Source organism: Capra hircus, chromosome 6 (genome assembly GCF_001704415.2).
Source record: "Capra hircus breed San Clemente chromosome 6, ASM170441v1, whole genome shotgun sequence".
In the NCBI taxonomy this organism is placed as follows: Eukaryota; Metazoa; Chordata; class Mammalia; order Artiodactyla; family Bovidae; genus Capra; species Capra hircus.
In genome coordinates, this window is record NC_030813.1 from 4,153,038 (window position 1) to 4,168,625 (window position 15,588).

Here is a 15,588-nt window from a genome sequence, read left to right on the forward strand (position 1 = left end):
TCCATTTTGTCAGTAATGCCTAACGTGGCTCCCGACATCTCCCCCTTTCTTATTTTTTAGAGCATAAGTATGAAACTCAGTAGATAAAGCAGAAACACTTCTGTTGAGTATTCTGAAAAGGCACGGGGTTAATACACAAATCAGAACCAACAGGCATAAGCACATGGCCGCATTAATCATTATTGTAAAAAAGGATCCATGGGAAAGATACCCCTCCAGATTTTTAAAGAGGAAATTAGAAAGCCATTGAGAGAAAAAGTCAGACTCTGCCTGTTTCATACTCTGAATATCCTGATGTAACTTAAAAATATCAATACTAAAATCTGAATGATTCCAGACGCCTAAAATATGATTCCTAATGCGTTCCCAAGAATGTACGGAATCATTCACTTGTAGAGGGGTAACACACATCCATTTAAATTCAGCATGGCACCTTAAAGACAACTTAATTTTTAAATTAATAATTTCTTGCCCTATAAGCAGGACTGCTTCTTCTAAAGCATTGACCTTATTTTCTATTTTCCTATCTAGAAGTTCCTGTGTAGTAAGAGCTACAGAGATATTTTTTGGACAGCTGATCAGCAAACAAGGCAGTATGTACTTCTTTTGACAGGGCAAGAGCAGAAACCATAACTGAAGCAATTATGGCAATCAAGGCAGTTATTCCCACAATCAGAGCTGCAATGAATATCTTAGGTCGAGAAATTAAGACATTAAATTCATACAAAACTTTCAATGCATAATCATCAAACCATTGTCCCTCTAATTTTACAGGAGCCATCAAATATGGTGGTTGCTTTACAATCATCACAGCCTTATAATTACTATAATCACTCCCATCAGCACCATTTGATATAAAATAATACACACGTTTGACATTATAAACAGTTTCTCCTTCAAAAACTCCCAAATCACTCTGATTTTTGGCAAACAAAAAGGCATAGGGAGAATGTACGCAGGCCCGTACAATATATCTTTGTTCATTTAAAGGTCTATGTAAAGTCACAGGTGTCACAGCAGCCAATGCTCTCCATAATTCAGGCTGCATGGGACCCATTCCATTGAAACTCACTAAAGGAGGAACTCATCCATTAACATGCCATCTAGTAATTGCTAAAGGATAAGGGATGAATGAATCATTCCATATGGATCTATAAGGTTCTTCAAAAATCAAGTACAATCGTTGATCTGAAAGATAGGGGCACCCCTATTCGGTCAGAAAATGTCTGGTGGCAACAATGGGAATAGATACCTTTATGGCGTACATGCATTTTTTCCAGTAAGGAAAGCCAGAAATTCTGCTCATGGTTTCCCAGGGCTGCAGTCCTTGTTCATCAGAATCCAGAGGGGGGAGTGAGCAGCTCAGAAAGTCCTTTAAATGAGGGGCTGCCTGTTTTATGGCATCGTATAGTTTTTCTTGCAGCCCCAGCATCAGCAGCTGTAAGGACTAAAAGTCTCTCTTGCCATTGCTTCTCGGAGAATCAGTAAGCATGCCTTTCAAGGAAGTGCTAACACATCCATTCAAAACCAGAGCTGATTCTTGTAAGGATGAAGGTATGGCAAAGCAAATAGGTGGATAAACGGACACGCCTGAAAAATTGAAAGGAGTGCTGACTAGTGTTTTAGCATTATTAGGATAGATGGAAGCCCCACCCAAAAGATGAGTATCCTTAACAAGAACATGGATGGGCTCATTCGTCCAATCTACAGGCTGGAAAGAAGGTGGATTAGGCAAATAGGCACAAAGAAGTTTTTCTGTGCTGGAGGGCCTTGGCTGACAAGCCAACACAGCAAGCATAGCCACAAACATTACCCTAGGAGTGGCCTCATGTCTCCCCCTTTCTATTAATTCTTCAGCCTGCTGAGGGAGACGTTTCAGCTGGCCCCAAGTTGGCACTGTGCTGGAGGTGGCTGCTTGAGTACAATGATGGCAACGAGATGGAGCAGAATATGGCTGGACTCGATCAACATGTCTCTCCTGAAGCGCCAGGTGCCTGAAGCGATGTACTAGTGGTGAAGCCTCAGGTGAAGGGTCACTTGCCCTTCGGCTTCTCCTTGGCTCCCTCAGGTCTGGACTCGACGAGCTTCTGATCTCCCCATCTTCCCTTGGTCCCGGACTCCAGGACTCCAGGGATCTCAGTGACCTCAGGGGTCTTTGTGATCTTGGAGATCTCATGGAACTGGACATGTTGAATCAGCCTGTCAGGAATCCAAACAGGAGAAGTGGAATCCTGTGGAAAGACACAAGCATACCCTCTCCCGCAAGTTAACAGCACATCTAGCCCTTTCCTCTCTCCGGTAAGGAGGTCCTTCCATTTGACCAGGGGCCGAGTCGTAGCCGCTTCAGGAATCCAGTGTCTCATCATTGCAGTCTGCTCCTGTGTGTCCATGATTAAATGATTAATTACAAAGAATGGTGTAGAACATGATGTGGAGAGAAATACTTAAATTCTCCTTGCCTTAAATTGAATATCCTAGACCTTCTCTATTCTTGTTAGGAATGATTTCTAAGGGAGAAACAATTCCCTGCTGATCTTTACCAAGCTCCTTGTCAGGATTATACCTCATTTGCAGCATTTGGTTAGTAAACTTTTCATCTGGGCTGTATAAAAGCATTCCCATCTGAGATAATATATCTCTCCCCATAAAGAAAAAGGTAGTGAAGGAATCACATATGGACAAAAGGTGCCTTGTGCCCCCTTCTCATCTGACCACGTCAAAATTTGTGAGCTCTAGCAACCGAGGGTGCTGACCCTATTCCCACCAAGACAACATCAGTCAAATGTGTCAGCCAGGATGAGGGCCAATCTTTTCCAGCAACGCAAGAGACATCTGCTCCAGTATCCAACAGCCTTGACATTCTATTTCCTTGAATTAAAAATCTTTCAAAAGCCTTGAAGCTGTAGTTTCCTGCACCCAAAAGGCTAGATCACTAGATCCAAATCCTCTGGGGCCCCTAGCTTGAGAAGTCAAGGTTTTTCCTGTCTAATAATAAGGTAAAAGCAAAAGCTGTGCTATTCTTTGACCTTTATTAATTTGCACAGTTTTGGCAGGCTGTGAGATCAAAACTTTAATTTCCCCAGTATAATCAGAATCTACTACACCAGGCACCACAGAAATTCCTTGAAGGGAAAGCAAGCTATACCCTAGCACAAGTCCTACAATGCCCTCAGGCAGGGGGCCAGCCTCTCTTGTTGGAATTGGAGTAACCAATACATCAGGGGTTAATATCGTTGCGGTGGTGAAACTGAGGTTCAGTCCTGCGCTACCTGGGGTTGCTCTGCAAAGGGAATAAAGGGATTCATCGTGACTGCCCCTATTGTTGTCTGGGGCCAGGGCTGCCCCTGCTGTCCATTTCCCTGAAACTGGGAAAAATTACTTCCTTGTACTTGGGGGGTGAGCATAGTCACATCCTTATGGAATTTAGATCTACAGTCTTTTGCCCAATGATACCCCTTCTGGCATCAGGGGCAAGGTGTCTTTGGAAGGTTGGTTTTAGTCTGTATTGGCACTGGCTTGTTGTCCCTGCTTGGCAGGACATTGCTGGCAAAAATGCCCCATTTGGCCCCAAGAGAAACACTTTTTATTTGTAGAATCATTTCCATTAGGGTTAATCTTTTTTCTCATTCCCTGAATAACTTGGGAAGCAGTTTCTCCCCTCAAGGCTGCGGCTAAGGCAACCCCCTGCATAAAGGAAGTTCCTACTTCCTGGCAGGTCTGTATGTAAGTCCAAAGACTTCCTTTACTTCTAACAGGTCTAAGCAATGCCTGGCAGGTAGAACTGGCATTCTCATAAGCCAATTGTTTAAGAACTATCTTTGCTGGCTCAGTACTTTTAATAGTTCTTTCTACAGCAGTTTTCAATCTGGCCACAAAATCTTCATCTCTCTCATCAGGTCCCTGTTTGATATTACTCAAAGTGGATAACTTTCCATCTGAAGGGGGCAACGATTTCCATGCCAAGATACCTATGGCCATAATCTGATTAAGTGCTTCTTTAGACAACCTTGCTTGGGCTATGTTAGATTCATATTCCCCATCTCCTTTTAATGCTGCAGATCCCACTGTCCTGAGCTGTGCATCATTAGAGGTTTTGTTTTCTGCTGACTGTAGTCTAGCCAACTTATCATACTCTGCCAACCACAGGAGGAACTCTCCTCCAGGAAGGCAAGCCTTTGCAACTGTTCTCCAACCATATGATGTCATCCACCTTCCAGCCAAGGCATCTAGCAGGGTGAGTGTATAGGGGGAGGCAGGCCCACAATCATGACAAGCTTCTTTCATCTCTTTCAGTAGCTTATATGGGATCGGTTCCCATTTTCCCTCTTCCTTGCTTCCCCCTTCTGTTTTGATAAAGACCACTGGAAAGGCCATAGAGAGTTCCAAGTCCCCCAGTTGTTCCGCTTCTCTTCTAGCCTGGGTGAGGCCCCCCTGAGGGGGTTTTCTCCAAAGAGCACGCTCTGTATATTGTGCATGTGCCTGCTTCAAAAGCTGCTTTGTTTCAGAAAATTCTTTATCTTTTTCAGCCTCAGGCAATGTTCTGGGAGGCTTTGGGGGAAAAGTGGGGAACTCCTGGGCCCTGGGAGGCACAAACGGAGGCAGCGGCAATCGCCTTAAGTCAGAAAGTGATGGATAAATTTTTAAAGGTTTTTGTAGAGGAGGAGGGGCCTTGCTAGGGCGCCCGGCTGCAGCGTCCTGCAAGTCCTCCCTCTCCTCTGGAGGTAGAGCACAGTCTCCCTCCGTTTTTTTGTCAATGGCAGAAAACATGATCTGTGCAGAAGGCAGAGACCCACCATCCACTGCTGTAGCCTCTTCCATAGGCTGTCTAACAGCCTCATGCTGAGGGTCCAGGATGTCCCTAATAATACTCCACAGAGCAAAAGCATCTACAGGAACCTTTTCTGGCCCATGCAAAGTATAAAACAAATGTAACTGATCTCCAACCTTAGTCCAGGTTTCTAGATTTACAGTAACCTTCTCAGGAAACCATGGGCATTGCTCTTGGACAAAAATTAGAAACTTAGACAGTCTTCCTGTGCTTATTTTAACACCTCTATGGGCTTACATGTGAAGTAATATTTCAATAAACATTCGTCTATTCTTGGGTGCAGAGAGACCCATTTTCCTAGAGAATATTCTTATTCCTTCTGTACCCTCCTCACCCTGCCTAAACTGCAGAGGGGTGCCGGCCACCCACAGGTACAATCCTAACTGCTCTGCATTGCAGTCACGAAGTTACTTAACCTTCAGATGTCCCTCTTTGAGGGCACCACTTGCCACAGTCCAGCTCCAGCAGCCAGGGAATCAGCCTGAAGGGGTGACCTGTGTCGCCGTACAATGATGTAGCCTCTGATTCACAGTATGGAACTATATGTTTATTTCAAGCTTCAGGTTTTCTTTTCTACTTTGACAAAAGCATTAGGTCAGAGGATTGAGCTACTTTTGCCATAAATATTTCCCTCACAAACAGGTCTCAGAAAATAATCCTTCCCATGGCCTCAAGCTGTGGCCTACGTGCTCATCCTGGGACATTCTTTGTAAAGATCTTTGAACAAATGTCAATGGTTATTTTATAGATTATTTTCTGGGCACAACTGCAGAAGGCTTTGTGCTTTCTCATGCTTCTCTCAAGCACCTTAACATTCTTTCCAGCCAACTCAACTGAAGAAAGGAAAGAACAAGTCAGAATCACAAGGCCTAACTCCTTTATCCCAGGACCGTGCCTGTGAGATGAGGAGAGGGGGTTGGGGCCGTGCCTCCATTTTGTTAGTAATGCCTAACGTGGCTCCCAACATCCAACACCACAGTTCAAAAGCATCAATTCTTTGGCGCTCAGCCTTCTTCACAGTCCAACTCTCACATCTATACATGACCACTGGAAAAACCATAGCCTTGACTAGATGGATCTTTGTTGGCAAAGTAAAAATAAAGACAAATTTACAAAATTGTTTTTATTTAAATTCACTAAAACCAATTAGAGTGCAAAATTTAAAAATTGATTCTACTAAAAAATCAATAGGAATTAAATACCAAGAAACAACTTTACTAGGAATTGTGAATAAACCAACACTTCAGTGAAAGACATAAAATAATTTTTAAATTAAACAAAAGGTTATTTGAACATATCACTTTCTCCCAAGTTGCTAAGTTGAATGCCATTCCAAGCAAAGTCCCAGTAGAAATTTTTTGGAGAAACTGATGCAGATTCCTATTTCTAGGAATCTTTAAAAGGTTGGTAAAGGAGTCTCTCCTCAGCCATCATTTGGTCTAAATATCACTGCAAAGATAAATGAAAATATCAAGAAATTAAATAAATATCAAGAATACTGTAATAAAATGTCCTATAATGCTATAATAATGAAATAGTTTAGTGCTGGCATTAGTATTAACAGATGAATCAATATATTTATACAAAATTTTCCCTGAGGTTGAATTCCTTGAGCACATACATCTTTTCACTAACAGGGACTCTGAAAATTCTCAGTCAAGGCCAGTGATTTATCAAAATTACAGATCCTACAAATTGTCAAGGAAGTCTTCTTAGAAAGCAGTGCTATTTTTGGAGTTTTTCATGTAACTGTTCTTTTTTCATGTAATTGTTCCATATATTGAAAGTCAATTATTCTTTGCCATAGGATGCTTTTAAATAATTTGGTTTGGGGCTTTTCTTTTCTTTGATTTTATGTTTACTTATTTTTTATTTATATACTTGAAAAGGAATTATAGATTTAACCCTTAAATATTTCAGTTTGGGGAACATGATAAACAGAGACTGTTTTCAGTGCAGTGTTATATCTAATATTTATTATTTTATGGAATTTATTTTATTTTTCAAAGATTTTTACTGATATATAGTTGATATACAATATTGTTACAGGTGTGTAACATAGTGATTCACAATTAAAGATTATACTCTATTTATTGGAGAAGGAAATGGCAACCCACTCCAGTATTCTTGCCTGGAGAATACCATGGACAGAGGAGCCTGGTGGGCTACAATCCATGAGGTTGCAAAAATCTGGACACAACTGAGCAATTAACACATACACCATTTGTAGTTGTTATAAAATATTGACTATATTCCCCATGTTGTACAAGATGTTTTTATAGCTTATTTTATAATTATAAATCAATCATGTATAAATTAATTCTCTACCCCTATTTTGCCCCTCCCTCCTTTTCTCTCCCTGTCCCTTTCCCCTTGGGAGAATGATCTTTAAAAGTCTTTTAAAGGAGTCACTTCTTGGTTTTGATTTAGTGCACAGAACACCATTAAGAGTAATACATAGAAAGAACTAGAACTGGATATATTAGAAAGGACTTAGGTTAAGAAGGGCACATTTAAATGATCATTTGTCAAGTCATTAGAGAAGCAAACATAAAATCTCTATCTGCTCCATCTTATGATTCTCCCTTTTCATATCACTGTTTTTCTCTGAAGCCTAGGAAATCTCAAAGGTGGCCACAAACTAATATTAACAATTTAATATGAATAAGTTGAGATTCCTGAGCAAACGTCCCAGTAAAAGTCATTTCTAATGAACTAAGGGTGTACTCTCTTCAGCAGCCACACCTATTACGAACAGATTTTGAGATACTGATCCCCAACGTGATTCCCTAAGGAACAGGTTAGTCAAAGGATGAATTTTCAGAGGATATTTTGTTCCAGGGAGACTCATTTTAAAAGGGATAAGGGAAAAAGGAAATTCCATTCATCAATGGTGGACATTTGTGGAGAACAGTGTTTCAGCACAAAGAGGGAATCCTCACTAGAAAAAATCATGTTGCTAAATTCCAGATAATTATAATTTTCAGGAAATTTATAACATAAAAATTATATATAAATTATATACGATATAATTATGATATTATATTAATTATTATAATATTATATATTATTATAATGTAATAATATATAAGACTATATAAGTTCAGTTCAGTCGCTCAATAGTGTCCAAGTCTTTATGACCCATGAATCGCAACATGTCAGGCCTCTCTGTCCACCACCAACTCCTGGAGTTCACTCAAACTTATGTCAAAGGAGTAGGTGATACCACCAACCATCTCATCTTCTGTCTATATAGGAATATATAGACAGAATTATTATAATTATATATAATTCTGAATTCAGAATTATATATAATTATTATATTATATATAATAATAATGTATAAAATATATTATATACTTATAATATATAAAATTTGATATATTTATATATTTATAAATTATATATATCATATATATTTATATTATATAAATATATATATTTATAAATTATATATTTGTGATACATAATATATTTCAATTCCTGAAAGATGATGCTGTGGAAGTGTTGCACTCAGTATGCCAGCAAATTTGGAAAACTCAGCAGTGGCCACAGGACTGGAAAAGGTCAGTTTTCATTCCAATCCCAAAGAAAGGCAATGCCAAAGAATGCTGAACTACCAAACAATTGCACTGATCTCACATGCTAATAAAGTAATGCTCAAAATTCTCCAAGCCAAGCTTCAGCAATATGTGAACCATGAACTTCCAGATGTTCAAGCTGGTTTTAGAAAAGGCAGAGGAACCAGAGATCAAATTGCCAACATCTGCTGGATCATCGAAAAAGCAAGAGAGTTCCAGAAAAACATCTATTTCTGCTTTATTGACTATGCCAAAGCCTTTGACTGTGTGGATCACAATCAACTGTGGAAAATTCTGAAAGAGATGGGAATACCAGACCACCTGACCTGCTTCTTGAGAAATCTGTATGCAGGTCAGGAAGCAACAGTTAGAACTGGACATGGAAAAACAGACTGGTTTCAAACAGGAAAAGGAGTACGTCAAGGCTGTATATTGTCACCCTGCTTATTTAAGTTATATGCAGAGTACATCACGAGAAACACTGGACTGGAAGAAGCACAAGCTGGAATCAAGATTGCCAGGAGAAATATCAATAACCTCAGATATGCAGATGACACCACCCTTATGGCTGAAAGTGAAGAGGAGCTAAAAAGCCTCTTGATGAAAGTGAAAGAGGAGAGTGAAAAAGTTGGCTTAAAGCTCAACATTCAGAAAATGAAGATCATGGCATCTGGTCCCATCACTTCATGGGAAATAGATGGGGAAACAGTGGAACCAGTGTCAGACTTTATTTTTGGGGGCTCCAAAATCACTGCAGATGGTGACTGCAGCCATGAAGTTAAAAGACGCTTACTCCTTGGAAGAAAAGTTATGACCAACCTAGATAGTATATTAAAAAGCAGAGACATTACTTTGCCAAAAAAGGTCCATTTAGTCAAGGCTATGGTTTTTCCAGTGGTCATGTATGGATGTGAGAGGTGGACTGTGAAGAAGGCTGAGCGCCAAAGAATTGATGCGTTTGAACTGTGGTGTTGGAGAAGACTCTTGAGAGTCCCTTGGGAGGAGAGGGAAAGATGGCAGAGGAATAGGACGGGAAGACCACTTTCTCCCTCACAAATTCCTCAAAAGAACATTTCAACGCTGAGCAAACTTCACAAAACAACTTCTGTAGGCTGGCAGAGGACATCAGGCAACCAGAAAAGCAGATCATTGTCTTCAAAAACAGGTAGGAAAAAATATAAAAGACGAAAAGGAGACAAAGGAGGTGGGCAGGGAGCTCCGTCCCGGGAAGGGAAGCCCGTCCCGGGAAGGGAATTTTAAGAAGAGAGGTTTCCAAACACCAGGAAACACTCTCCCTGCCGAGTCTGTGGCGAGCCTTGGAAACACAGAGGGCAACATAACAGGAAGGAAAAATAGATAAATAATTAAAACCAAGAGATTACAAGCCCAACAGTAACTCCCCCAGCGGAAAAGCGGCACAGACGCCTGCATCCACCACAAGCTAGTGGGGGCAGGGCAGGGACGCGCGGGAGGCGCGGGCTGCAGAGCTTCGTAAGAGTTGGGCAGGAACGCCCCACGCGCAACCAGAACGATCTAACTTGGGCTAGCAAACCAGACTGTGGGATAGCTACCACGCGAAAAGCTCGAACATAAGGACACCGCCAGGGTGTCCAACTCACAGAACAAAGGACGGAACGGGAAAAGCCGGCTGCAGACCATCCCCCGCCGGGGACAGGCAGCCAGAGCCATAAGGACTGGAAAGGGGCAATTGCAGCCCCGAGAGACTTTACTTACCTAACTGCAAGCAAGCTCCTTTGCTAAGACTTCTGGGGGTGCTGGACAGTCAAAATCTACCGCACGGGGTGCACCAGCGGTCCACCCAGAAAGCTGAGCAGCAGGGGCAGAAAAGGTGACAAGCCGCGGCGATCGCGCTCGCCAAACTCCTGAGCTACTCGGACTTGGGAAGGGCACAAAGCGCAGTCCCAGCCGAATCTGTGCCTCTGACGGCTGCCTGAGCGCTGAACCTGAGCGGCTTGGACCGGGGAAGTGCACGCAGCCCAGGGCCGGCCCCAGACGGTTCCCGGCTGAGCATCCTAGAGCTGGAGCGGTTTGTGTGCCGCGAGAAAGGACAGGTCAAGCGGGGCAGAGATACTGTGTGCACACGACAGTGCTATTTGTTAGCAGCAGCCCCCCTCCCCACAGCGCGACTGAACTAGTGAGCCTAAAAAACCAGCAAACAGAAGAAGTTAAACAGAGGGAACCACCTTGGAAGTGATCCCACACGGCCCATTACACCAGAAAGGGCCAGATATTTTTAATATTTTTAAAATCATTCCTTTTTTTTTTTTTTGCTTTTTTTTTCTAACTTTTTTTAATTGTTAAGTCTTCTATTTCTCCTCTAATTTTTATTTCTATAACCTATTATTACTATATTTTTTTGTTTGTTTTTTAAAAAGACTTTTTTTTTTTTTTTAAGGCAAACACCATATACAGTCTTTGGATGGTTGTTGATGGCTTTTTTTTTTTGATTGTTTGTTTGTTTGTTTGTTTTTTAATAATTCTTTTTCTTGCTTTTTTTTTTTCTTTCTTTCTTCCTTTTTCCTTCTGCTTCTCTCTAATATTGTATCTTTGAAAATCCAACCTCTACTCTAGATTTTTAATCTTTGCTCTTAGGTTTTTGTGGTCAATTTTGTACATTTAAAAACCCAAACTTCACTATCCCAGTTTACCTGAGAGCGAGATTATTGGCTTGACCAGTCTCTCCTCCTCTGGACTCTCCTTTTTCTCCACCAAGTGGCCTCTGTCTCTTTTCTCCCCCATCTCTTCTCTATCCAACTCTGTGAATCTCTGTGTGTTCCAGACGGTGGAGAACACCTAAGGAACAGGTTACTGGCAGGATTTGTCTCTCTCCTACTCATTCCTCTCTCTGATCCTCCTGGCCACCTCTGTCTACTTCCTCCCTCTCCTCTTCCCCGTATAACTCTGTAAATACCTCTGAGCGGTCCAGACTATAGAGCACACATAAGGAAGTGACTACTGGCTAGCTTGCTCTCTCCTCTTTTGATCTCACCGCATCTCATTCCAGTTACCTCTAACTACCCCCTCCATCTTCTCTTCTCCTTATAACTCAGTGAACCTCTCTGAGTGTCCCTCAATGTGGAGAAACTTTTCATCTTTAACCTAGATGTTTTACCATCGGTGCTGTATAGATGGAGAAGTCTAGAGGCTACTGTAAAAATAAAACTGAAAACCAGAAGCAGGAGGCTTAAATCCAAAGCCTGAAAACATTAGAGAACTCTTGAATTCAGGGAACATTAAGCAATAGGAGCCCATATAATGCCTTCATACCTACACCGAAACCAAGCTCCACCCAAGGGCCAACAAATTCCAAAACAAGACATACCACGCAAATTCTCCAGCAACACAGGAACACTCCCCTGAGCTTCAATATACAGGCAGCTCAAAATTATCCCAAAACCTTTGATGTCTCGTAACCCATTATGGGTCACTCCATTGCACTCCAGAGAGAAGAAACCCAGCTCCACTCACCAAAACTCCAACACAAGCCTCCATAACCAGGAAACCTTGACAAGCCACTGATAGAACCCCACCCAAAGTGAGGAAGCTCCATAATAAAGAGAACTCCACAAATTCCCAGAATATAAAAAGGCCATCCCAAATGCAGCAATATAACCAAGATGAAGAGACAGAGGAATACACAGCAGGTAAAGGAACAGGAGAGTTGCCCACCAAACCAAACAAAAGTGGAAGAAGTAGGGAATCTAGCGGAGAAGGAATTCCAAATATTGATAGTGAAAATGATCCAAAATCTTGAAATCAAAATGGAATCACAGATAAATAGGCTAGAGACAAGGATTGAGAAGATGCAAGAAAGGTTTAACAAGGACCTAGAAGAAATAAAAAAGAGTCAAAATATAATGAATAATGCAATAAATGAGATCAGAAACACTCTGGTGGCAACAAATAGTAGAATAACGGAGGCAGAAGATAGGATTAGTGAAATAGAAGATAGAATGGTAGAAATAAATGAATCAGAGAGGAAACAAGAAAAACGAATTAAAAGAAATGAGGACAATCTCAGAGACCTCCAGGACAATATGAAACGCTCCAACATTCGAATCATAGGAGTCCCAGAAGAAGAAGACAGAAAGAAAGATCATGAGAAAATCCTTGAGGAGATAATAGTTGAAAACTTCCCTAAGATGGGGAAGGAAATAATCACCCAAGTCCAAGAAACACAGAGAGTTCCAAATAGGATAATCCCAAGGCGAAACACCCCAAGACACATATTAATCAAATTAACAAAGATCAAACACAAAGAACAAATATTAAAAGCAGCAAGGGAAAAACAACAAATAACACACAAGGGGATTCCCATTAGGATAACAGCTGATCTTTCAATAGAAACTCTTCAGGCCAAGAGGGAATGGCAAGACATACTTAAAGTGATGAAAGACAATAACCTACAGCCCAGAATACTGTACCCAGCAAGGATCTCATTCAAATACGAAGGAAAAATCAAAAGCTTTACAGACAAGCAAAAGCTGAGAGAATTCAGCACCACCAAACCAGCTCTCCAACAAATTCTAAAGGATATTCTCTAGACAGGAAACACGAAAAGGGTGTATAAACCCGAACCCAAAACAATAAAGTAAATGGTAACGGGATCACACTTATCAATAATTACCTTAAACGTAAATGGGTTGAGCGCCCCAACCAAAAGACAAAGACTGGCCGAATGGATACAAAAACAAGACCCCTCTATACGCTGCTTACAAGAGACCCACCTCAAAACAAGGGACACATACAGACTGAAAGTGAAGGGCTGGAAAAAGATATACCACGCAAATAGAGACCAAAAGAAAGCAGGAGTGGCAATACTCATATCCGGTAAAATAGACGTTAAAACAAAGGCTGTGAAAAGAGACAAAGAAGGCCACTACATAATGATCAAAGGAACAATCCAAGAAGAAGATATAACAATTATAAGTATATATGCCCCCAATATAGGAGCACCGCAATATGTAAGACAAATGCTAACAAGTATGAAAGGGGAAATTAACAATAACACAATAATAGTGGGAGACTGTAATTCCCCACTCACACCTATGGACAGATCAACTAAACAGAAAATTAACAAAGAAATGCAAACTTTAAATGATACATTAGATCAGTTAGACCTAATTGATATCTATAGGACATTTAACCCCAAAACAATGAATTTCACTTTTTTTTCAAGTGCTCATGGAACCTTCTCCAGGATAGATCACATCCTGGGCCATAAATCTAAACTTGATAAATTCAAAAAAATCGAAATCATTCCAAGCATCTTTTCTGACCATAATGCATTAAGATTAGATCTCAATTACAGGAGAAAAACTATTAAAAATTCCAACATATGGAGGTTGAACAACACACTTCTGAATAACCAACAAATCACAGAAGAAATCAAAAAATAAATCAAAATATGCATAGAAACTACTGAAAATGAAAACACAACAACCCAAAACCTGTGGGACACTATAAAAGCAGTGCTAAGAGGAAAGTTCATAGCAATACAGGCATACCTCAAGAAATAAGAAAAACGTCAAATAAATAACCTAACTCTGCAACTAAAGCAACTAGAAAAGGAAGAATTGGAGAACCCCAGAGTTAGTAGAAGGAAAGAAATCTTAAAAATTAGGGCAGAAATAAATGCAAAAGAAACAAAAGAGACCACAGCAAAAATCAACAAAGCCAAAAGCTGGTTCTTTGAAAGGATAAATAAAATTGACAAACCATTAGCCAGACTCATCAAGAAGCAAAGAGAGAAAAATCAAATGAATAAAATTAGAAATGAAAATGGAGAGATCACAACAGACAACACAGAAATACAAAGGATCATAAGAGACTACTATCAGCAGTTGTATGCCAATAAAATGGACAACGTGGAAGAAATGGACAAATTCTTAGAAAAGTACAATTTTCCAAAACTGAACCAGGAAGAAATAGAAAATCTTAACAGACCCATCACAAGCATGGAAGTTGAAACGGTAATCAGAAATCTTCCAGCAAACAAAAGCCCAGATCCAGACGGCTTCACAGCTGAATTCTACCAAAAATTTCGAGAAGAGCTAACACCTATCCTCCTCAAACTCTTCCAGAAAATTGCAGAGGAAGGTAAACTTCCAAACTCATTCTATGAGGCCACCATCACCCTAATACCAAAACCTGACAAAGATGTCACAAAAAAGGAAAACTACAGGCCAATATCACTGATGAACATAGATGCAAAAATCCTCAACAAAATTCTAGCAATCAGAATCCAACAACACATTAAAAAGATCATACACCATGACCAAGTGGGCTTTATCCCAGGGATGCAAGGATTCTTCAATATCTGCAAATCAATCAATGTAATTCACCACATTAACAAATTGAAAAATAAAAACCATATGATTATCTCAATAGATGAAGAGAAGGCCTTTGACAAAATTCAACATCCATTTATGATAAAAACTCTCCAGAAAGCAGGAATAGAAGGAACATACCTCAACATAATAAAAGCTATATATGACAAACCACAGCAAACATTATCCTCAATGGTGAAAAATTGAAAGCATTTCCCCTAAAGTCAGGAACAAGACAAGGGTGTCCACTTTCACCGCTACTATTCAACATAGTTCTGGAAGTTTTGGCCACAGCAATTAGAGCAGAAAAAGAAATCAAAGGAATCCAAATTGGAAAAGAAGAAGTAAAACTCTCACTGTTTGCAGATGACATGATCCTCTACATGGAAAACCCTAAAGACTCCACCAGAAAATTACTAGAGCTCATCAATGAATATAGTAAAGTTGCAGGATATAAAATCAACACACAGAAATCCCATGCATTCCTATACACGAATAATGAGAAAGTAGAAACAGAAATTAAGGAAACAATTCCATTCACCATTGCAACGAAAAGAATAAAATACTTAGGAATATATCTACCTAAAGAAACTAAAGACCTATATATAGAAAACTATAAAACACTGATGAAAGAAATCAAAGAGGGCACTAATAGATGGAGAAATATACCATGTTCATGGATCGGAAGAATCAATATAGTGAAAATGAATATACTACCCAAAGCAATTTACAAATTCAATGCAATCCCTGTCAAGCTACCAGCCACATTTTTCGCAGAACTAGAACAAATAATTTCAAGATTTGTATGGAAATACAAAAAACCTCGAAT

At 40.2% G+C, this 15,588-nt stretch overlaps 1 protein-coding gene across 1 annotated transcript in view; it reads right to left on the bottom strand.

The window, feature by feature from the left end:
- The window catches only part of LOC108636255 (endogenous retrovirus group K member 5 Gag polyprotein-like), a 41,664-nt gene continuing 29,571 nt past the window's right edge, over positions 3,496 to 15,588 (bottom strand). Inside the window, exons 2-3 of the mRNA XM_018049900.1 lie at positions 4,591 to 5,000; positions 3,496 to 4,491 (exon numbers count right to left, since the gene is read on the bottom strand). Coding sequence (XP_017905389.1) covers positions 3,496 to 4,491; positions 4,591 to 5,000 — 1,406 coding nt within the window. The remainder of the gene's footprint in view (positions 4,492 to 4,590; positions 5,001 to 15,588) is intronic.